Source organism: Ailuropoda melanoleuca, chromosome 1 (genome assembly GCF_002007445.2).
Source record: "Ailuropoda melanoleuca isolate Jingjing chromosome 1, ASM200744v2, whole genome shotgun sequence".
Classification (NCBI taxonomy): Eukaryota; Metazoa; Chordata; class Mammalia; order Carnivora; family Ursidae; genus Ailuropoda; species Ailuropoda melanoleuca.
In genome coordinates this window covers 100,297,666-100,321,580 of record NC_048218.1, presented here as the reverse complement: position 1 = coordinate 100,321,580, position 23,915 = coordinate 100,297,666, and the positions used below count along the sequence as shown (strand labels likewise).

The window sequence follows — 23,915 nt, the reverse complement described above, 5'->3', positions numbered from 1 at the left end:
TCTGCTATGAGCCTGCTTCTTCCTCTCCCACTCCCCCTGCTTGTGTTCCCTCTCTCGCTGGCTGTCTCTAGCTCTATCAAATAAATAAATAAAATCTTTAAAAAAAAAAAAAAGAAGTGAAGTGTTCTGTGTGAATAGTAAAGGAGGCTCACAGGTGAAAGACTCATAGTAGGGAAGAACTGTGTTTTAATCTACACAAGAGGGGAAAGACTGAGTTTCTCGAGTCATATGGCAAATGGATAATGTTGGCTTTAGAAGAAATTGTAGGTACCTTCTCCCTACCTTCTCTCCTCTTCCCAGGATTCATCTAATTTACCCTGCCCTTTAGGACAGGTCAGAACATTCCATTTTATTCTGCCTCCAAGGAGCAGCACTCCCACATCGTCTGTAAGCTCCACAAAAACAGAAGTCATAGCTGACTTAGCATCCAGCATAGTACCTGGCCCAGAGTGAGCACTCACAAACATTTTTTGAATCAAAGGCTAAGAAAATCAACTGGTTCACAGAGCTGGGAGCAGGGTTGCCCCTGTCTTGGGATTACAAGGCTCTTGGGTCTGCATAGCTAGAGGTGAACTCTTTATTTCTGTAGTATGAACCTAGATGGATCTAAGCAGGTGGCCAACNTCTTTATTTCTGTAGTCTGAACCTAGATGGATCTAAGCAGGTGGCCAACAACAGTCCTATTCTAGGTACTTGGGCAAACTGCTCCACCTCTCCTTGTGGGCTGANATAAGCTCCACAAAAACAGAAGTCATAGCTGACTTAGTACCTGGCCCAGAGCAAGCACTCACAAACATTTTTTGAATCAAAGGCTAAGAAAATCAACTGGTTCGCAGAGCTGGGAGCAGGGTTGCCCCTGTCTTGGGATTACAAGGCTCTTGGGTCTGCATAGCTAGAGGTGAACTCTTTATTTCTGTAGTCTGAACCTAGATGGATCTAAGCAGGTGGCCAACAACAGTCCTATTCTAGGTACTTGGGCAAACTGCTCCACCTCTCCTTGTGGGCTGAATATTGTGGAATGACTTTCTTCTAATTATAGTGATGAAACCTGAGATTCTGGTAGGGATTTGAAAAGCAAAGGTTTAGCCTTCTTTGGTTCTAGGCAGTGAAATCTCCCTGGGCTAGGCCCTTCTCCAGGTCCAAAAAGCGCCCTAGAATTTTACAAAGTGAAAAAGTATCCATTTTTTGGCCAGTGCCCTACGTGTTTAGGTATTTCCCCTGGAGCAGAAGGGGCAGCTGGTGGAAGACAAAATTCAGGAATTAGAAACTTTTATCCCAGCCATTTATATTGTTTATATAAAAATATCAATTAGCACCCAACTTTAACAGAAATTAAATATAATGAAAACAGACTTGAGCTCATCAAAACATGGATTTAAGGGGCACCTGGGTGGCTCAGTTGGTTAAGTGTCTGCCTTCAGCTCAGGTCATGATCCTGGAGTCCCGGTATCAAGCCCTGCAGCTGGCTCCCTGCTCAGAGGGGAGTCTGCTTCTCCCTCTGCACCCCCACCCCCGTTTGCGCACTCTCTCTCTCTCAGATAAATAAATAAAATCTTTAAAAAAACATAACAAAACAAAAAAAACACATGGCTTTAAGATTCCAGAAAAAAATCAGTAATATAATTACATAATCAAAATGAGACTATAATATCATAGGCAAAAAGTTATTTTTTGGAGATTATGGTATGAATTATTCCAATTTTGTCTTATTAAGATAAATATTATATATACTTATAAAGCATAGACATTATCATAAAATACTGTATAATACTTACACCTTCTGCATACTGCAAGTATCGTTTATTAGTTTCCTGTTTACCAAATGTCTCCAAAAACTTTTGACGGTAAGCAAGAACTGTATCAACATGTGTTTTGTATTTTACAGCCAATTCAAGTGCCCTATAATAAGAAACAAAACAGATTATCAGCATTGCTTATATTAGCCTCTGTACACAGTAGAGTTTTGGGATAAGAGAGTGGGACAAATGGTCTATCTTGGTCCCTCCCCACTCATCCCTTAATATGGAACCATTCCCTACCTCACCCATCTTGCAAATTCCTACTTACACTTCAAGGTTCAAATCAAACATGATCTCTTCTCCCTGACCAACTTCCTTTGTAGAAATAAATGACCATTTTCTTATCTGTGTTCCACAACATTTTACACATACTATTATTCCTACAACACTGCTTATAGTATATTACAATTATTACTTATGAGTCTGTCTCTTCCATAACCTATACATTTATTGAAGGGAAATTTGGGTTTCATTTCTCTTTGGTGAGTACTCTGGAGTGTATGTATAGTCAGCGTTCACTGAAAAACTCATTGAAATCAAAATAAAATTCAAGTGAATGAACTTCCCCCCAATGTAAGTGGCTTAACTATCTTGACAACTTTTTTAAATCCATAATTTATTCTGTTCTTGAATTTATTTATCTAAAGTCTAGAATTTATTCTGCTCAATATNTGTTCACTGAAAAACTCATTGAAATCATAATAAAATTCAAGTGAATGAACTTCCCCCCAATGTAAGTGGCTTAACTATCTTGACAATTTTTTTTTTTTAAAGATTTTATTTATTTATTCGACAGAGATAGAGACAGCCAGTGAGAGAAGGAACACAAGCAGGGGGAGTGGGAGAGGAAGAAGCAGGCTCATAGTGGAAGAGCCTGACGTGGGGCTCGATCCCATAACGCCGGGATCACGCCCTGAGCCGAAGGCAGACGCTTAACCGCTGTGCCACCCAGGCGCCCCGACAATTTTTTTTAAATCCATAATTTATTCTGTTCTTGAATTTATTTATCTAAAGTCTAGAATTTATTCTGCTCAATATTCAATTAAATACTGATATCTTTTATGTTATAATACAAATTTAAAATATTATAAAATTAAAATTGGTGGATAATAAAAATTTGACAAAATGCCTTTTGCCATTTGATTCTTAGAACAAGTTAATAGTCATTTAAATCTTATCATCCGATTAATATGTATCAATATAACTAAGTTTCTTTTAAGATAGTATTTTATTGAGGGGTGCCTGGGTAGCGCAGTCGTTAAGCGTCTGCCTTTGGCTCAGGGCGTGATCTCGGCGTTCCGGGATCGAGTCCCACATCGGGCTCCTCCGCTAGGGGCCTGCTTCTTTCTCTCCCACTCCCCCTGCTGTGTTCCCTCTCTCGCTGTCTGTCTCTCTGTCACTCTGTCACATAAATAAATAAAATCTTTTAAAAAAATAGTATTTTATTGAAATAGCAGGCAAGAACTAAATGAATTGCTGAAATCAGTGGTACAACAGCAAAGACATAAAATCTATATATTGATAATTTTGAGGGAAATGAAAAGATAAGTCCTCAGTTGTTGGCCTATTTGTGTCTGTAGGTTTTGGACAGCATCTCAGCCCATGATCTTCTGCATAACTCATATTAGCCGAGTCAGAAACAATCCTGTGCAGTATAGCTCTCTTACATGGTTCACTGTAATCTTGTTTTTAAGTATGATGTTAAAGCACATTCTTTTTCAAGTTCCCTGGCTTTCTAATATGACATATGACTCTGAATAGGCCAGTCATGATTTATTTATCAGAGCCAACTACTGTAAATCTGTTCTTTTAGACAATACTGACTACTGACTAGATTTTTTGCAATATGTGACCCTTCAGTAGGAAAATCTGTTTCATTCTTAGCATGCTTTGGTTTGACCTAAAGAGTCACTTTAAAACGTATTTTAGATATGCCATGTGCATTACTTGACAACTGGTAGACAATTGAGAGAAATATTAAAGACAATATAAGATTATGAATATGTCATGTGTAATACAAATGATAATACCAAAATTCAGCAAAATGATTTCTTATAAACATATTTACATAAACCATATGGCCAACTCCAAGGATCAGTATTTGCTACCCATCACAAACTCCTCACCAAGTTTCCTCATTCCTCTGTGACTTTAAGTCTTTCAGAGAAAACGAGGAAACACAGAAAAGAACGTAGAAGCCCTGCAACATAGAGGAACAGAGTGAGACGCAAGAAGGCAAACACCAATTCACAGAGTCTCAACGAATGAGAAACAGAAGTAAAGGTGCTTAATCCTTCTAATCCTCTCCCATATCACCCTCTATAGATCCCCAAGGCTCTGACTCCAGTGAAGATGTGAGACTGGAGACTCTGGTGAACCAGCCCTTTGGCACCTGAAATATGTCATTTCCCGTTCTTTTTTTATGACTGAACATAATTGGGGAAGGAGTTCTTGTTGTGCAAAACCAGAAGAATTCCAAGTAGGGAATATGTAAGCATCTATTTTGGGTTGAGACTTTTCAAAAAGAAGATTATCTCCAAAAGATAACTTGTTATGGAACATCAGTACATTTAATTATGTAGAATGGATAGAATATGATGTCTAATACTGCATTTAGACACTAAATGCTAAGTATTATCTATATGATAGTCATTATTATTATAAAATATGTATCAATTATCTGATTGAAGAGCAATAGCTAAAGGTAAACATTCAAAGTATATGTGCTATTTTAAATGTTCTCTAAAAGCATACACTGGGTAAAAAAGGTTTCTTTATCACACAGAGGAGGGAATTCACTCCAAATTATATAAGGGCTATGGGAACAGCATGTCTCTAGCTTTAAAATGGTTATTTGGCAACCAAACAAATGTGACATTAGATTATGGGCCTGGAATAAATCCATGTACCCTCTCTGATTTTAAATAGAAGGAAGTTATATAAAAAGATTTTATAACTTCAAAATGTGATCTTTTATATAACTTGAATGAAGCAAAATCACTTTATATAACTCGTAGAAGTGGAGAAATTATTTTTTCTTAATACTTATATAAATTACCTCTCTTAACTTCAATTTTTGAGAACAGACTACCACCAAATGTCCAAAGTGAACATCAAATAGATGACTTACTTACCTACAACTCTTCAAGGGCTGTAACTTATTAGGTGGCAGGTAATTTTCAAATTCAAGTATGAGTGACAGAACCACAAGCCAGCAAGACTGTGCTTCTCAAATGGAGTAACACATACTAACAAAATGAAATCTGTTTCCTTCTAGAACACTTAAACCAATACAGAAATTCAGGGATCTTAAAAGCACTGTAATATATTTTTCATCCAATACTTAAATTCTATCTTTCTAGAATTCTAATTAGTTAATGGAGCTGGGCAATGATCATCAAGGACTGCTAATATCAGAAAGAGAAGAGGCAACCAGTCACTGTGAAAATATACTGAACACCACCTCTCACTGAGCCTTACCAAAAGAAAAAAAAAGTTAAACCTAAACCTAATCAAGTTTCTAGATTCAACACCAATTTATGGCTAATTCAAGGGGCAAAGGAACATGTCAAATGACACCACAAAGATGTAATCCAGACTATGGGAAACTTTATTGGCCCACTTTCTGCGGTGGGAAAATTACAAGACACATAAGAGGAAAACCTATAGATTAAAGGAAACTTAAGAACATATCAACCAATCATAATGTACAGAACTTTTTTGGATCCTGAATCAAACAAACCATAAAACAAAACAAAACATTTACGAGACAATCAGAGAAATAAGTACACTGAATAGAATGATTGCTAACTCTTTGAAGTGTGACCATTTGTGGCTAGTACTATGTGGTAAATAAAGTGTGGTACTGGGGCTAGATTTTTAAAAACCTTAGGATACATACTGAAATATTTACAGAAAAAGTGATCTGATGACTGGGATCTGCTTTTTAAAAAAATGGTAGGGTAGGGGTGGAGAGAGACAAACATGATGAAAGACATTTCAAGCCTGGAAGGAAATATTAGCATGCCAATTTTATAACCTAGTAACTTCAGGTGTATGTAAGCCCCATAGCCTTTTTCACCAAGAGACACATACCTGAGGGAATGAGGGGAGAAACCTATTATGTCATAGAGAAAAGCAGCATGCCACTCTGTTTCAGAAAGCGATGTGACAAAGCCTAATGCAGAGGAGAAGGCTACTACTGACCACTCCTCATTTCCAATCCTATGGCCTTTCTTCCTTCGCATCACAAATCCCTCATGGCTCTACTCCTCTCTGTCGGTCTGACTGCTTCATCCCCATCTTTCAGCAGACTTCTCTTCTCACCCATCCAAATGTAGTTGATGTCTTCTCACTCCACACATTTCCCAAGCAATCATGTCCATTCTTCTGGCTTTAATTGCCATCCACTTGCTGATGACTCCTAAATCTACATCCCCAGTTCAAATCTTTCTCATGAGCCCCGGGTTCATTAATCAACTATTATCACATATCTATCTCCTCACAAATATTTCAAATCCAACATGCTTAACACTGAACTCACTATATTCCCTTCCAAATCTGCTAATAGTACCATCATCTATCCAGGTATTGAAATCAGAAATTCAGGTGACATCCTAGACTCCCTTTTCTTCTTCCTTCATACTTCAACTTCTAATCAATCACAAGTTAGAGAAGGCATAAATCTTCAATGGCAAACTCCTCACAAATAGAAATGTGAATAAATTCTTCTGTTAGGAAACTATTAAGTACAGCGGAAAATGTCATTTACCAAGTCACAGATAGGAGAATACATTAAGATCAGTTGGGTTCTAGAATTGATGAAAGACATTTTTATTACCTTTCCCAGTTATAGAGATTAATATTGATCTGGATTGCTTGATAAACAAGGCCAGCCTGAAGAAGTAGTATCTCGGCCTCCTGTATGTTCCCACTAAACATTAACATGTGAGCCATTTTCGATTCTTTAGATGGGAGATCTTTTATAGAATTGATGTACTGAACCTTATCAATCTAAAAAAAGGGAAAAATATATACAAGTGACAGCAATGTAACAAATTATGTTAAGAAAAACCACAAACAGAGAGATAAGTAAACGTTATTTACTTCACCAATTGCCGCGTAGGCTATTTCTGCAGTGGTCATATCTCTGTTAGCAACTGCCATAGCAGCGAGGCAAGCCCACATGGTCTGCTCCTAAGTGAAATAGGAGAACAATTATTTCAACTACGAGCAGAACTGCCTTAAAACAAGCAGTGATTTAAAATACATTAAAGTTACATTTTAATGAAAAAAATTAAACATTGCTGAGCACGGCACTGAAAAAAACTACTAATTTATTTAATTAATGACCTGAAAATTTCATGTCCATAGTCATGTCTACTATTTTGTTGAAATATATTAATAACACACAAAGAACTTCTTTTGAATAAAATTTCTTGCAAATTTTCATTTCTAATTATCAAAGATTTATTTGTGAACTTCTGACATACTTTTAAGATAATTAAAGGTTATAAACCCTCCAGTCTCTTTGATGAGGTCAAAGAATGTAGCTTATAAGGAACCAGAGAAATAGTGAGGTTCCCAGACAATGCTATTATCACAGATTTCCATCAACACTCATTGTAAGGGAAAGCATCTAAAAGTCATTTTAAAAGTGTATTCTAAGGGCTGCTAAGCCATGTAAAATTAAAAAGTTCTGTGGTCAATGGGGAGCCTGGGTGGCACGGCGGTTAAGCGTCTGCTTTCGGCTCAGGGCGTGATCCCGGCGTTATGGGATCAAGCCCCATATCAGGCTCCTCTGCTATGAGCCTGCTTCTTCCTCTCCCACTCCCTCTGCTTGTGTTCCCTCTCTCACTGGCTGTCTCTGTGTCTGTCACATAAATAAATAACATCTTTAAAAAAAAAAAAAAGTTCTGTGGTCAAATATGCTTGGAAAAAAAACTGGACTCAACCAAGCTAGGAAATGCTGATCTAAAGCAGAGGTTCTTAACCTTAGGTGTACAAACTATCTGAGGAATTTAAAAGATATGCCCAGGCTTCATCCCAGATTGAATAAATTAGAATCTCTGTGGGGGTAAAACTTGGGAATCTGACTTTTTAACAAAAGTTACAGGGAAGATTTTTATATGTGCCAGTATAGAGAAATTACTCATTTAAATTATAACTTCTTCAAAAATAAATCACACAGCAATATCTATCCCCTTGTATTGCTTATGTCTTCACTTATTAAAAAGAGACATGATCTCATTTGCAATTTTTCCAGCCCTTAGCTGTTACCATTTCTTATCTTGCACAAAGATATGTGTAAACTGATACATGATATATACACAATTAGAGATCTAAAACGTGAAGTACCTTAACAAAGCGACAAAGTCTTACAGCATCTTCCCATTTTGAACTGCTTACATATTCGTGGAGAATAGCAGGATACGGTGATAGGCTGATGTGAACCAGTGAGCCATCAGCTCTTCTTATAGTTACTAGATTCCCAACAAAACTCACAATATGGGGATTTTTACTAAATTCACTGTTGGAAAAAAGCAAATTATAATTTATGTTCTGAGCAAAATCTTTCATATATACTAAATTTGGGGAGTTGACGCTTGACGCAGATATCAAGTCTTCAAATCTCCAAAATTCACCCCCAAAAAAGTTAACTCCAGGGAGAATGCAAATATTTAAATAAACGTTCGAATCCAACTTGCCATACACTTGGAGCAAAATATAAGTTTAATGTGCCAAAATTATTACATATTTGAGAGCTATGCCTAAAAGCATTTGAAATAACCTTTTTTCCGCTAAGTCTTAAGGCAAATTACACAAATGATTAAAAAACTCAGCGTTCACGTTTGAAAGTATAAACCAATAAAAAATGAAGATGTTTCCAAGATTATTTTCTCATAATAAAAGGAGGTGAACTTTAAGAGATTAACTTCTCTTCATTAGTTTAAATACTTTTAAAATGATGCCTTTCTGGTTTTGCTTAAGTTATGAATTGAATATTAAAATGAACTCAAAATAGATTTGAAAGTTAAGCTAAGGTTTGGAGCTAAGAACCTTTGTATTCTTATTTTGTCAAGAGTGAGAGATCTTGTTATTTCTTAGAGAATTTAGAAATATGTATGTATTTTCTGAAGCCTGTAAAATTTTAAAAAGTCTTCAGTAATCTTATATATTTTTTCTATCTTTAATATTAATTTAAAAATTAAATTCTGGAGATACATACAGTCCTGTACGATAATAATTAATAAGTTATGATAATCTAAGAAAGAAAAAAGGTCGACACATGTTGTATTTCACTGAAAAATCTTAAAAATGTCCATATTAAAGGGGCGCCTGGGTGGCACAGCGGTTAAAAAAAGTCTTCAGTAATCTTATATATTTTTCTATCTATCTTTAATATTAATTTAAAAATTAAATTCTGGAGATACATACAGTCCTGTACGATAATAATTAATAAGTTATGATAATCTAAGAAAGAAAAAAGGTCGACACATGTTGTATTTCACTGAAAAATCTTAAAAATGTCCATATTAAAGGGGCGCCTGGGTGGCACAGCGGTTAAGCGTCTGCCTTCAGCTCAGGGCGTGATCCCGGCGTTATGGGATCGAGCCNGGCTCCTCCGCTATGAGCCTGCTTCTTCCTCTCCCACTCCCCCTGCTTGTGTTCCCTCTCTCGCTGGCTGTCTCTATCTCTGTCGAATAAATAAATAAAATCTTTTAAAAAAAATGTCCATATTAAAATCACTAAACCACATTGAAAAAAACTACCTAGTTAAATTAAACAATACTAGGCTTGAAAATTATATTTATATATGGAAAATTATATTCATAGAAGGAACATANCCCATATTAAAATCACTAAACCACATTGAAAAAAACTACCTAGTTAAATTAAACAATACTAGGCTTGAAAATTATATTTATATATGGAAAATTATATTCATAGAAGGAACATATAAATATAATAGTATTATACAACACTTTCAACTTGACCCCAACACTTAAATCTTACTAAGCTAGCTTTAGCTGAGCAATTTCGTTGACTGAGTTGAGTGAAAGGTACCTTGCAGGATTGAAATTAGAGGCAAAAACATGACACTTTAGAGTTATTTATCACAATAAACAATTCCAGTAGTAAAATGTTACCTTGCATCCCTTTCATATAATGTTTTAGGCAAAATGTCTCTGTCCACATAAACCGTATTGGGGTAATACCACACTGTAAATCGAGTATCTTGAAGTCCACAAAGGATATTACATGTGTCACTCCATGCCAAAGTATGCACCATTGTTCCTTATTTTAAAAAGAATGTTAATGTACTATTAGTTCCACTATAATAAGTATTAAAAATATTTTAAAAATCAACTGACATACAAGACCCCTTCTAATTTCTGGTAGGTATGACTCTATTTTCTGATCATATAATGGTTAAAATATGTGCAAAACCTCATTTAAAAATATATGAAAATATTTAAGTATTTCACCTAGAACCATTATGCTTTAATTTGTAAGTCTTCCTTCCAATGCTAAGGTGGCTGTAGCAGTTAAAGACTTGCTATGTAAGTGCTGTTAAGTAGTTAAGGGTTACGAGACCAAAGCATCATTCACAGATTAATTCAAGCAAGTATGCTATTTCGTATAAATATGACAAAGTAAATCTAAGAAAATTCAAAGTGATCAATTTTAAATGTATAATTATTTTACCAAGTTTGATAATTTGTTCTTCCTTCCCAAATCGTTTCACTGAAGTGATATAGAGATCTCTATTCTTATCAATGAAGGCAATTTTTCTATCATTGGTAAGTCCCTTTTGATCCAGAGCAATTTCCAAAATTTCATTCTAAAATTTAGAAAAATGAAAATACTAGATTAGTTTTAGTGCTTGACATCAGATCATTTAAATTATTTAATTACAAGAATATTTGTTTATTTAAAGATCAATTAAATATCACTCGCTACTTAGAATGATAAAATGTCCCTGTTAAGTAATTTTATTTTTTTAAATTTATTTTATTTTATTTTAAAAGATTTATTTATTTATTTGACAGAGATAGAAACAGCCAGCGAGAGAGGGAACACAAGCAGGTGGAGTGGGAGAGGAAGAAGCAGGCTCCCAGCGGATGAGCCTGATGCAGGGCTCGATCCCATAACACCGGAATCACGCCCTGAGCCAATGGTAGACACTTAACGACTGAGCCACCCAGGCGCCCCTGTTAAGTAATTTTAAACTACTGATATAATTCAAAAGCTAAAGCACAGTTACTTTTTTTTTTTTAATTTACAAGGGAAGGATGCCCTTAAAACACTATAAATAATGTATACTTTTTTGAAACTCTGTAAGCTGGGAAACATTTCTTTTTCTTTTAAAATTTATTTATTTATTTGAGAGAGAGAGTGTGCACCAGTGGGGAAGGTGGGATGGGAGAGAATCATCAGGCAGACCCCCCGCCCCCCCGTTTAGCTTGGAGCCCAACTCAGTTCAATGCGGAGGAGGGGCTCGATCCTACGACCCATGAGATCATGACTTGAGCCAAAATCAAGTCAGATGCTCAGCTCAACCAACTGAGCCATCCAGGTGCCCCAAGCTGAGAAACATTTCTATCTGTCCTACCGTTCTACCTTTAGTAGACAGAGTGAAAGGGTGAGGCAAGTCTGAACATCACAAAAGAGGTCTACTTTAATTAATATGTTCCATAACAAAATTTACTCTAAGTAGAAAGCCTATATTTTAAAGATTTGTAAGAGTAGATTTATGAAAATATCTTATATTTTTGGAGTTTTAAATTTTATACATTCTTTCACATTCATTTCCTCTGAAACAGGAAACTACCTTGTATTGTAGATACTAGGTACTATACTATACAAGGTACAAGATACTTTACCTTGTAAAGTAAGTATTACTATACTTACTTATAGACAAGAAGACTGAGATGCATAGCCATTAAGTGATTTTGCTCAGAAAAACTGGTAATGAGCATATCTAGAATTTAAAGTCCAGGTCTTTTTTTTTTTTTAAGATTTTATTTATTTATTTGAGATAGAGAGAGAATGGACAGGGGGGAGAGGCTGAGGGAGAGGGAGAAGCAGGCTCCCCTCTGAACGAGGAGCCCGATGCGATGTGGTACTCGAGCCTAGGATCCTGGGATCATGACCTGAGCCAAAGGCAGATGCTTAATCGACTGAACCACCCAGGCATCCCTAAAGTCCAGATTTCTGACTTTAAGATTAGTGTTCTGCATATAACAAAGTATTTCTGGCATACTGCATTTATCCACTACACTATTATACTACCTAGTGAAATGACTTTCCTTATAACTTGGAAATGGTTCAGTGTGGATTCATTTCAACTCAATCCCCAGGGATTTATTTACTGCTTATTGTCTTAAGGCTTGGTAGAACTTTTTTTTTCTTAGACTTGCTAGGATTTGTTTTGTTTTTGAAGGTGTTACAATAGTACCTTAAATGCCCACCATTTGGCCACAGGTTAAATAAATTCTGATACACTCATAAAATGTTATACTGTATGGTGGGGGAAAAGGATTGGGAAAGCACTTTATGTACTGATATAGAAAGATCTCCAGGAATAGTTTATGTGAAAAAAGCAACATAGAGAGTTGTATGTTACATTTTGTAAAAGAGGGGGAAAGAACATATATCAGTTTTGCTTACATATATGCACTAAAAAATCTCTGGAAGGAAAAAGGAGTTTAATAATGGTTGTTACTTATTTGGTGGAACAGAACTGTACTGATAAGAAACAGGTGTAGTAGGGAGACTTTTTCCCTCTATACTTTTTTATGCTTTTTCCTTTCTGAACCTTATGAATGTATTTGTTATTCAAATTCAAACTAATAATTACAAAAAGAAGAAAATATAGAGTAACGCTTCACTAGTGGCATTGAACAATAAAGTTAAAAACATATCTAGACCTGAATATATCTCTTACTAGACAAAATAAAATGTGCTTCTTTGTTTATTTTAATGTTAAAAATCAGAAACCAATAAGCAACTTCAAGATCTTTTTGTACTTCTATAGCATTTTTTTTTTTCAGTTTAACTACAGTGTTAAAACCTAAAGAAAATGCAGGCTAAGGACAGGTCAATGGGAAAACTGCAAGATATTCAGAAATACAAAACATTTTTATTTACCGACAGGTGCTAGGAGTTTAATCAAGATAGAACATTTCATTGAAAAGCAGTAAACAGCCTGGATAAAGACATATAAGTCAGATTCTTTTATCCAATTAATTTGTATATATAGCTACCCATTATAGAGTTTACTAGTGCTTAGTCCTTCTGACATTTTTACACAAAATACTATATGTAGAATGCACAGTGGGTTTAAATATAAAACCAATTTCTAGAGGTGCCTTCTGGCTCATTCAGAAGAGCATGCAACTCTTGATCTTGGGGTCATGAGTTCAAGCCCCATGCTGGGTTATAGAAATTACTTAAAATGAATAAATAAATTAAAACTTAAAAAAATAAAATAAAAATAGAGGATTGAGGCAATTATTGCAGATAACCATTAAAAAAAACTAAACTAATTTCTATGTTTTTTGCCTTAAAATGAAACCATTAATTTTAAAAAGGTAGCAAATAAATAGTGGCTATTTACATTAGAAGTAGCTAATGTCCATTACCTTATGAGAAAGAAGCTTCCCATCATCTAATGGTTTTCCAGTTGATGCCTCAAAAAGGTAGATTACTTGAAAAAAAGTAAAGCATTAGTTAATATATTATATTAGAATTTTTATTAGTAAACTTCAATGAATTATCATGTCCTGATGAGAAATTATTTAACCCTCTGGACCATAGAGAATCCATCAGCATAGAAGAGCAGGAGCGTCAAATTCCTACTTACTAATGGGTCATATTTCTTAAAAAACAGTGGAACTGAATACTTCTTCCTAAAACATATTCCTTAATTAGAATAGTTATTAATAGGTATGGCTTCACTCCTCCATAAGCTCTACAATGGCAAGTCCAAATCTAGATGTAATTTATAATTTTCAGAAATCTGATTTGGACGAACATAATATCAGACAATCATATTTCACAAAAGAAAAATGTGTCAAGTGTGTACTATAATACCAGCCAATGTATTATGTACTGTTTCGTTCCCTGGGGTCAGTACACAGTTCCCTGCGGTATAATTAGAAATTTGTCTGGTTTTTGTCCTGGGTTCCTGGCAGGGACCTTCAACAACCCTTGGAATTTCCTGAGTGATTCGGAGTGTCTTAGTTATACTAGTGGGAAGAATCTTGGTGGGCCCCTAGATAGCTTCAGAATGGGAGATGGTCATCAGAAAGCCCAAGCATATTCAGTTCCCTGACCTCTGGGGATAGGGAGGTTGGGGGATTGGAAACTGAGTTCAATTATGTGGCCAATAATTTAATTAATCATGCCCATGTAATAAAAATCCTATAAAAACTCAGTGTTGCTTCTTCATTGGTGAACATACTGATACCCTGGGAGGATGATGTGTCCTGATTTCATGAGAGGGCGCAGAAGTTCTGTGTTCCTTCCCAGGCCTCACCCTATGTGTATCCTTTATAATAAAAGTATAATTCTAAGTATAGCACTTTCCTGAGATCTGTGAGTCATTCTAGCAAATTATCCAACTTCAGGGGGCCACAGGAGTCCCTGAATTTGTAGCCAGTCAGTCAGCAAAATGGGCTGGCCTGGGGGTTCCCTGAGACTTGTGGCTAGCATCTAAAATGAGGGCAATCTTGAGGACAACTTTGCCTTTAAGCCCTGGGGTCTGTACTAACTCCAGTTTGTTAGTATTAGAAATTATTGCAATATACCAGTTAAGGTAAAAATGCAATAGTTGGTGTCAGGAAGGGTGAGAGTCACTGGACCAACCCTAATTCATAGAAGCATGTGGTTTGGGAAGAGAAAGGATGAAAGAACAGGGGATGAGGAACCCCTGACTCTTAGGGGCAACAGGATCACCCACGGTATGAAACAGCAGCTAAGCTGCAATCAGCTGTGAGAGGTAAAAGTTACCTATGGAATTTTGAGATGATGGATCCATCTCCTGGGAAGTTGGCTCACTTGATGCATAAGAAAATGCAAAATAATAAGAAAAAGGAAAAATATGCAATCCTGTGGTTACTACAATCTGCAAGAGGTAAAATGAAAATAAGAGATGTGCTAAATACAGATTCTGGACAGTCCCAATTATGGCCTCTAGTCCCAAGGCTCCCACTGAAAGAATATGTTGGAGAAGATCCTGATTCTGGTCAGCCTAAGGTAAAGCGACTATCCTCAGAGCCATTTCCCAAGGAAAAAGTTATGCTAAAAGAAATCATGAAAAAGGCTAAAATAATTAGAGATAGACAGAAGCATCAAGGCCCTCACCCCAGCAAGGTGAAAATCTAAGAAATGGGATGAATAAAGCAAACATTGATGGGGTAAAAAAAATAGAGGTTGGATGAACCAGTGGGAATCCCTGTTGGTCCCCCAACATTGAAGGCCTTTAAATAAATCTGCTTTATTCATCCTAGTTTGGAGGAATTTGGAAAGCTATATGGCAAAATGCAAAAAGAAACCTCATCTTCAACTGCCTGGGGCGTTGGTTCCCCAATTTAATCAAGAGATGGATTGATGAAAGGGCCAGGGTTTCTTGACTCAACACTCTGTTGGGGACCCAAGGCCTTATGCACAGGAGTCAGTAAAATGGTCAGGGGGCAGAAGAGAGAAGTTTCTAGGACCGTTTGATATGAGAGTCCCATGCAGTAAGGTACCAAAACCCATTGGTGAAGTTCTAATGAGGACACAATTAACTTGAGAGAACAGAGAACAGCAAGGGTTAGTATGAGTAAAGTGAAGTTTGGATTAAAATTGGAGTGTTTAAATGGGCTTCACGTGAAGAGGCTGTGTCTCCTTCACCTGCATGTTTAATGGGACCGGATATCACGTCTGAGGAACACTTCTACTACCTACCGCGGCGAAACTAACACCTGTCGGCAAAGTCCTACTGGCACTAACCAGATTGAGAGAGTAAGGAAATACAATGGGATTGAGATAAACGTTTAAATGAAAGTTAGTATACTTGAAGAAGCTTCATATGAACCAGTTGTCTCTTTTACCTGAATGTATTATAGGGATGGATATTGTGCCCACCTGGTGCATGTTTCCCCTATCAAGTAGTATAAAACAAAAGGCATGAAAAATCCACCCCTCCAACAGTATTAACTAGACATACAGAATGGGAACCAATGAGACTGCCTGAACATACAGGCCTTGTATCAAAAAGTACAGAACAGAGGCTAGGGTGCTAATATGGACAAATCCTCAGCACAATAGCCACATGTGGAGTGTAGACTGGGGCTTATGACAAAAGTCTNCTAGTTTGGAGGAATTTGGAAAGCTATATGGCAAAATGCAAAAAGAAACCTCATCTTCAACTGCCTGGGGCGTTGGTTCCCCAATTTAATCAAGAGATGGATTGATGAAAGGGCCAGGGTTTCTTGACTCAACACTCTGTTGGGGACCCAAGGCCTTATGCACAGGAGTCAGTAAAATGGTCAGGGGGCAGAAGAGAGAAGTTTCTAGGACCGTTTGATATGAGAGTCCCATGCAGTAAGGTACCAAAACCCATTGGTGAAGTTCTAATGAGGACACAATTAACTTGAGAGAACAGAGAACAGCAAGGGTTAGTATGAGTAAAGTGAAGTTTGGATTAAAATTGGAGTGTTTAAATGGGCTTCACGTGAAGAGGCTGTGTCTCCTTCACCTGCATGTTTAATGGGACCGGATATCACGTCTGAGGAACACTTCTACTACCTACCGCGGCGAAACTAACACCTGTCGGCAAAGTCCTACTGGCACTAACCAGATTGAGAGAGTAAGGAAATACAATGGGATTGAGATAAACGTTTAAATGAAAGTTAGTATACTTGAAGAAGCTTCATATGAACCAGTTGTCTCTTTTACCTGAATGTATTATAGGGATGGATATTGTGCCCACCTGGTGCATGTTTCCCCTATCAAGTAGTATAAAACAAAAGGCATGAAAAATCCACCCCTCCAACAGTATTAACTAGACATACAGAATGGGAACCAATGAGACTGCCTGAACATACAGGCCTTGTATCAAAAAGTACAGAACAGAGGCTAGGGTGCTAATATGGACAAATCCTCAGCACAATAGCCACATGTGGAGTGTAGACTGGGGCTTATGACAAAAGTCTGTGAGCACCTCCCAGTGACAGCTACTAGAACCCTGGACAAGACAATTTCCATTTGGAGGAACAATTACTAGCTTGCTATCAGACATTAATTGAAACTGCCTCTGACTGAGAAACATAAAATAAGGATGTCTCGGGTGATGTCAGAGAAATGCTCTAATGAGGAAGGCAGTGCCCAGAAGAGCTCTGTAATAGAACAGAAACGGGGTGTGCAGGAACNACAGGAACACACCACCAGGGCAACACACGGAGTTTACACAGCATCTTCACGAGCAGGCAGACTCTTTTCCTCAGGAGTGACTCTGGAACCATGTGAGAACTGCAGGATTCTAGTGTCATTTGGACAGTGCCTGTAAACAGCTCTCAGCGGACCGAAAAACAGCTGCGTGGCTTATGGATGGCAGTTTCAACATGAACACACGACATTGGGTTTGGAAGGCCACCACTCTGATTGAAAAAGGAAAAAAAAAAATTGGCTCGGTGAGCTGCACTGCATGCTGTTTACCCTAATGTCTGGATTTTGACCTACTCACAGGCAGTGTTCAATGGCCCGGCCATACGGTCAGGCAGAAGGACAGTGGAAGATTGGCCTATTAAAGGGGTGCTCTTCTGGGGCACGGCCCTATGGATATCACCGCGGGAATCTGAAGGGTGCATTCAAGTAGGCCATGTCAATGCCCATCAGAAGAACCCCTTCTGGCATCAGAAGATGATCAGAATTGGGGCGCCTGGGTGGCTCAGTCATNAAGTCATCAAGCGTCTGCCTTTGGCAAAATCTTTGGGATGCAACAAAAGCTATTCTAAGGGGGAAGATTATAGCAATATAGGCCTACCTCAAGAAGGCCACATAGGAAAAAGCCATGGCTAACAGTAGTTTTTTTACTTTAGAAAGAGAGCACGCGTGAGTGCGGAGGAGGCAGAGGGAGATTGAGAATCTCAAGCAGACTCCGTGCTGAGCATGGAGCCCCACTCCGGGCTTGATCTCACAAACCTGGGATCAGACCTGAGCTGAAACCAAGAGTCAGAGGTTTAACCTAATGTGCCACCCAGGCGGCCCTTGACTCATTTTTGAATATGGTGTAAAACCGGCATTGTTGGTAAGATTGTAATACTAATATTGATGGTCAAATGTATTGGAAATATCTATCCCTAGTCCATACTGACTCTTTTTAGGCATATTCATACAGGTACTATTTTTGGGAACGATCCTTTTGCTATAAGGGATCCATGGTCAAAGACCAGGAGTGGCCTGTGGTATAAAAAACAATTTCTTTGGTCTTTGTCCTGAGTTCCTGGACACATAACCCTTGGAATTTCCCGAATGACGGGAGTGCCATTGCTACACTAATGAGGTGACTCTTGGTGTGCCCCTTAGATAGCTTCAGGATAGGGGCTGGTCACCAGAAAGACCAAGTGCATGATTAGGGGGTTGGGCTTTTCAGCTCTCCCCCAACCCTGACCTTTGGGGATGGAGACTGAGTTCAATCACAGGGTTATTGATTTTAGTAATTGTGTCTAATTAGTCATGTAATAAAACAAAAAACCTCTGGACACCAAAGCTCACTGGAGCTTCCTGGTTGGTGAACACATGGATGTGCTGGGAGGGTGACCACTTTAATTTCATGGGATTAGGTACAGAAGTTCCCAGGCTTCACATTATGTGTATCCTTTATAATAAAACTGTAATCATATATACAGAACTTTCCTGAGTTGAGGTCATTCTAATAGATTATTGAACCTGAGAGGGTCATGGGAACCCCTGTATATGTAGCCAGTTGGTCAGAAGTACAGATGGTCTGGGGATCCACCAAGACTTGGAGCTGACATCTGAAGTCAGGCAGTCTTTTGAGGGACTCTCACCTTAACATCAGAGTTGAACTGACATCTCACTGGGGGTAAAGACAGATTATTTACCAACAATTGAGAATTTCTGTAAGTAATCAATATTATTTTAAATTTCAAATTCATGGCCTTACTATAGAATATTCAACTCAAAGTTCTACAGTACCAAAATGTTTGGTTTCCCTCAGAATTTTGTGGGTTTTTTTTTTTTTTTGAAGTACACTCTACACCCAACATGAACTCATTACCCTAAGATAAGAGTCAAATGCTCTATTGACTGAGCGAGTGAGGTGCCCCTCCTTTAGAACTTTGTGTCCAGGGCCGGAGAGGTCTCTTAAAGAACCTGTATTTGTCAGAAACACTTGATTTGGGAGCTTACCTAGCTTCCAGTCTGAGAATTTCCCTGAACTCCTGAGGGAAGGTTCCAGAACTATCCTTTCCATACCCTCAGTAAGCTCCTTAACTTTTAGAGTTATGTTAGGAAAAAGAATACATGCAAATAAGATGCAGTCCGTAAAATAATTACTTTTTAATCGTATCACCATTATTTTAGCATTAATTCTAAATTATTTTTCTTTTTGAGGGCTGTTAACAATGATTTCTCTTGCTAACGGAGAGCCGAGGGAAATAACTCCCCTATTGAAATGGAGCAGGTATCCTGAAATTAAAGATTTTCCATAGATTATCAAGAGTTGGTTTTAAGACAGACAAAACATTTGTTCGGAAACCATGAAATACATATGAAATATTCAATGAGGTCATGTAAATTTAAAATTTTTGCTGTATAAAAATGAAACCTTTGGTAACCTGTAACGGCTCAATTTCCCTCCAATTTACCTTCAAAGTTACTTAGCCCTGGTCCTTACCTCACATGCTATGATTTCAGGTGAATGGGTGTCTAGTTCTCCTACTACGCCACCTCTACCACATTCTTTACCTGTCCACTGTCATTCTACCTGCCCAGCTTTCTCCAAGATATCAACCACCCCCACTTTCTCCTGGACCTTGACTGCACCTTTTCATCTAGTTCATCCTTAGTACCATAAACATTTTGAAGTTGACTTCATAAAAAAAAACAAAAACAAAAAACAACAAAACAAAACAAAACAAAAAACTTCCCCGCTAGAGTAATCTCTATTAATTCCTTGCCTCTCTTAATGTTATACTTCCTGAAGCAACAGGCTTTCAGCTTTTACAACTCCTATCCACTCTCCAACCTATTACAATTTGCTGTTCAACCTCACTACATGAGGCAAAGGCTCCTGCATGGATCAACGATGACCACCATGTTGCCCATTCAACGGGTCTATTTTCAGTCTTCAAGCATCTGCTTTTAGTCTTGACCTCCCAGCAGTATGGGGTGCTCCTGACCATCCTTTCTGGAAACTTTTATGCAGGCTACATATAACAGTTTTCTCCTGATTCTCTATTTTGGGCCATCTCTCATTCTCTTTTGCTAGGTCCTTCTTATTTGGTGACCCTTGTTCCTAAGCTTTTGTTTTAGGTTACCTTTTCACAGTACCTACTTTCCCTGATTTCATCTACTTTCATGACATCAAGCATTATCTAAATAATGATAATTCAAAGTTCTCTATTTCCAACCCCAGCTTTCTCTAATGTTCTGAAGTAGACCAAGTTATAAAAATTACAGGAGATTTGTATTGAAGCAGCCAAGAGCAAATGCGCCTCTGTCCCCTTCTCTGTTTCACCAAAGGCTTCTTCTAGTCTCAAACATGACGGTGGTATACAGAAAAGTGTTCCTTCTCTTTTAAAAAGATTGTTAGAGGGGTGCCTGGGTGGCTCAATCGGTTAAGCGTCTGCCTTTGGTTTTAGTCATGATCTCAGGGTTCTGGGATCAAGCCCGGTGTCATTGGGCTCTCTGCTCAGCCAGGAGTCTGCTTTCCCTCTCCCTCTACAACTGCTCCCCCCCCATCCCCTAAATAGATTGTTAGGATGAAGGGAAGATTGTTGGAGTGTTAGTTTTGGTGATTTTCTTTAAATAATTCCCAAATAACTCCAATCCAAGGTTCATCCCAAATGGAGTAATTTTATATGACCAAACATGCATAAAGCTTACAAAAATGAAAAGACAGAAATAGCACGAAAAGACAATAGTGGCACAGTAGTCAGCAAAAAAAAACTAAACAATTCATACAGATCATAAAAATGCTGAAATATGTATAACATGATATTTAAATTCTAGAGGTTCACACTTCTAGTATATTGATTATTAGCTGTTAGTCAATCTTAGGAATGTTAAGTTTGAGGTCCCTGGCTATATTCACAGAGGAAATAATGTTGTAACAATAAGTTATGCTTTAAAATTGCCAATCTTGCTCAGAAAAATGAAAAAGAAAAATACTGTAACGAAAGTTTTAATTAAGCATAGCAAATTTTAAAATTTTGGCTTCCATTAAAAAATGTTTTGGGCTTGGCAAAACCTAGTTTTTTCATAGCTATACAAACTGACAACTTTTTTAAAAGATTTTATTTATTATTTTGAGAGATAGTGCGTGTGCGAGAGTGGGGGGTGGGCAGAGAGGCAGAGCTCGATCTCGTGACCCTGAAAGCATGACCTGAGTCGAAATCAAGAATCAGACACCTAAGCAACCGAGCCACAGGCACCCCCAAACTAATAACTTTTTTAAAATATAAACGTGTTCCCTCCTTTTGCTGATGGATATTATAAAGAGATGGAGGTATATGGATGGACTTCTCTACTTCTTTCTATAACCGTTAAGTGGCCCTGAACCATGGGAGGCTGGCTCTGTATTTTAGTGTTAGTAGGTAGCAAAAACTGGTAGAAAGAACAACTAAGCAGGTGCGGGCCTCAATCTAAACATAAGTGACTGCTCTCTAACTTCTACTCTCCCCATACCCAGACACTTGTTTCATATAGTCACCCACACTAATATCACAGCATATCTGTGCAAGTGTTTGAGGAGAAGGAAGTCAAAAGCACTAGTATGTCCACTACTCAGTCACCCGAAGTGGTAGAATACTGTGACTTGCTACAAGAATCCTGCTTACTAAGGAGCTCCCAAATTAGGAAGGGACCACTGGTTTCATATGTGAATGGTCCCCCTGGAAGGAAAATTTCATAGGTTAATGATTCTAAGTACTTCAAGTTGTTTTCTACTGTTAGCATATACCTCTATTTAATCATCAGTGAATACTAGTTTCTTTTAGAAGGAACATAAGGAAAATACTTCCCTGCTCATTTTATATCAGTTTACAATAATAATTTTATTTTGGTCTTTTTGATTTTCTGTTTACAGTAAAACAGAATTGCATGATTATCTTGTTCAACAATCAAAATTTATGTGAGTAAAACAGATAATTTACTGGCAGATAAACCCATATTTCTGAAAACGTTGATAATTCTTTCTAGCTCTAAAATTCTATGAATTATCAAAGACTTAAAAAATAATGAACTATGTTTCAGATGTGAATTAAATATAGAAAAATTCAGAATAAGGTATATTCAATTGGAAACATACATGCTTTATTACAGCTTCTATCTGAAATATGTAGTGTTGAACAAGAACAGTACAGATAACTCATAATGATCACTGGGATTTTTAAATTTAAGTTTGCTGAAGACAAAAATCTGACTTCCAAATTATTATTATCAACAATTATCCACTCATCTTAAATGTGTCTGCTAACTGGATACTATCTTATTTGATTTCTCTTTTTTAGCCAGAAAGGAAGTCCTTCAAGAAAACAAAACAATCACCAAATGTCCTCTGCCAGAGAAGGTCTACGGCATGAAGAGTCAGAAGTTCTATTTAGGAAAATTATATTTCTACCACTATGAGACATGATGTTATCTGAAAGTACTGAAAATTAAAAAACGGGACAGTTTTCTAGCTCCTGAATTAGGTCTTTCACAGTGTGAACTAACAAAATTAACCATCAGGTCAGATTTTTTTTTTTTTTTGGTAATACGTCACAGTGACAAACAAATGTTTAGCAATATGTATTAATAAAGAAAAAATTATTTAATATTTTTCCACTAGGCTTTAGGGATAACTCACTCTCTCATCTCATTGGCTCTACTTCCTCTCACCCACCTCTGAATATTGCTGTGCTCAGTCTTCGGTCCTCTTCTCTGCCTATACTCACTTCTTAGGCGATCTCATTCAGTGCCATGGCAGCGTTTGTACACCAGCAACTCCCAAATTTATATCTCTAGTCCCCAACTCTCTCCTGAGCCCTGGCTTGTCTATGCTATTGTTTACTCTCTATTCCTGCTTGAATGTGCAAGAAGCATTTAACTTACCATGACCAAAATAGAACTCCATATGTGGACTTCCTCTAACCTTCCTCCTTCCCCATCTTCCATCTCATTCATCTAGGATAAAAACGGAGGATACTATGCTTGCCTCCTCTCCTCTCATGCCAACAGCCTTACCATGGCCAAGTTTTTATATGATCTGGTTTCTGCTTATCTTTCTCCGTCCTCTCCTTTCACACTCCGCCTAGCTCATGTTGACCAAGCCCCATGGACTTCTGGCAGTTCCTTTTACGTGCCAATCATTCCCACCTCAGAACTCTTGCACTTGCTTGTCCTACCGTCATTCCCCTGTCCCACCTGCAGTGTGCTCTATTCCCTCACTCGGCATTTTCTTCACAACACATATCATTAGCTGACTACTTATTATATATTTATGTTTATTTGTGTGTCTTCTTCACTGTTGTATCCTCAACTTCTAGAAAAATACCTGGTACATAGCAAGTAATCAGTATTTACTGGATAAATGTTGCTGTGATAATACCAATGCCCTAATAAAATAGTGTCTGTATGATGGAATACCAAAACATGTGACATACTTATATCAATTTATAAATATAATGTGATCTTTATTTTTATATGAAAATTTTAAATTATTCATAACTTTCTTCTAATTCATTAATTTAAAATATACACAAATGTAAAAATATTTATAAAAATATAAGCATATATAAGCAAAATAAATAGTACAATGAAGCACAATATTTACTATGTTACCAAATGAAGAAAAAGGGAACATTTTAAAAGACCACTAAATTTAAAAATTAACAAACA

At 37.3% G+C, this 23,915-nt stretch overlaps 1 protein-coding gene across 9 annotated transcripts in view; it reads right to left on the bottom strand.

The window, feature by feature from the left end:
- IFT80 (intraflagellar transport 80) overlaps positions 1-23,915 on the bottom strand; it is a 123,146-nt gene that overhangs the window by 8,029 nt on the left and 91,202 nt on the right. For all 9 annotated transcript variants that reach the window (XM_034663717.1, XM_034663725.1, XM_034663704.1 and 6 more), the window contains 7 exons: positions 13,448-13,512; positions 10,509-10,644; positions 9,950-10,097; positions 8,157-8,328; positions 6,906-6,995; positions 6,640-6,812; positions 1,776-1,899 (listed from right to left, as the gene is read on the bottom strand). In XM_034663717.1, coding sequence (XP_034519608.1) covers positions 1,776-1,899; positions 6,640-6,812; positions 6,906-6,995; positions 8,157-8,328; positions 9,950-10,097; positions 10,509-10,644; positions 13,448-13,512 — 908 coding nt within the window. The remainder of the gene's footprint in view (positions 1-1,775; positions 1,900-6,639; positions 6,813-6,905; positions 6,996-8,156; positions 8,329-9,949; positions 10,098-10,508; positions 10,645-13,447; positions 13,513-23,915) is intronic.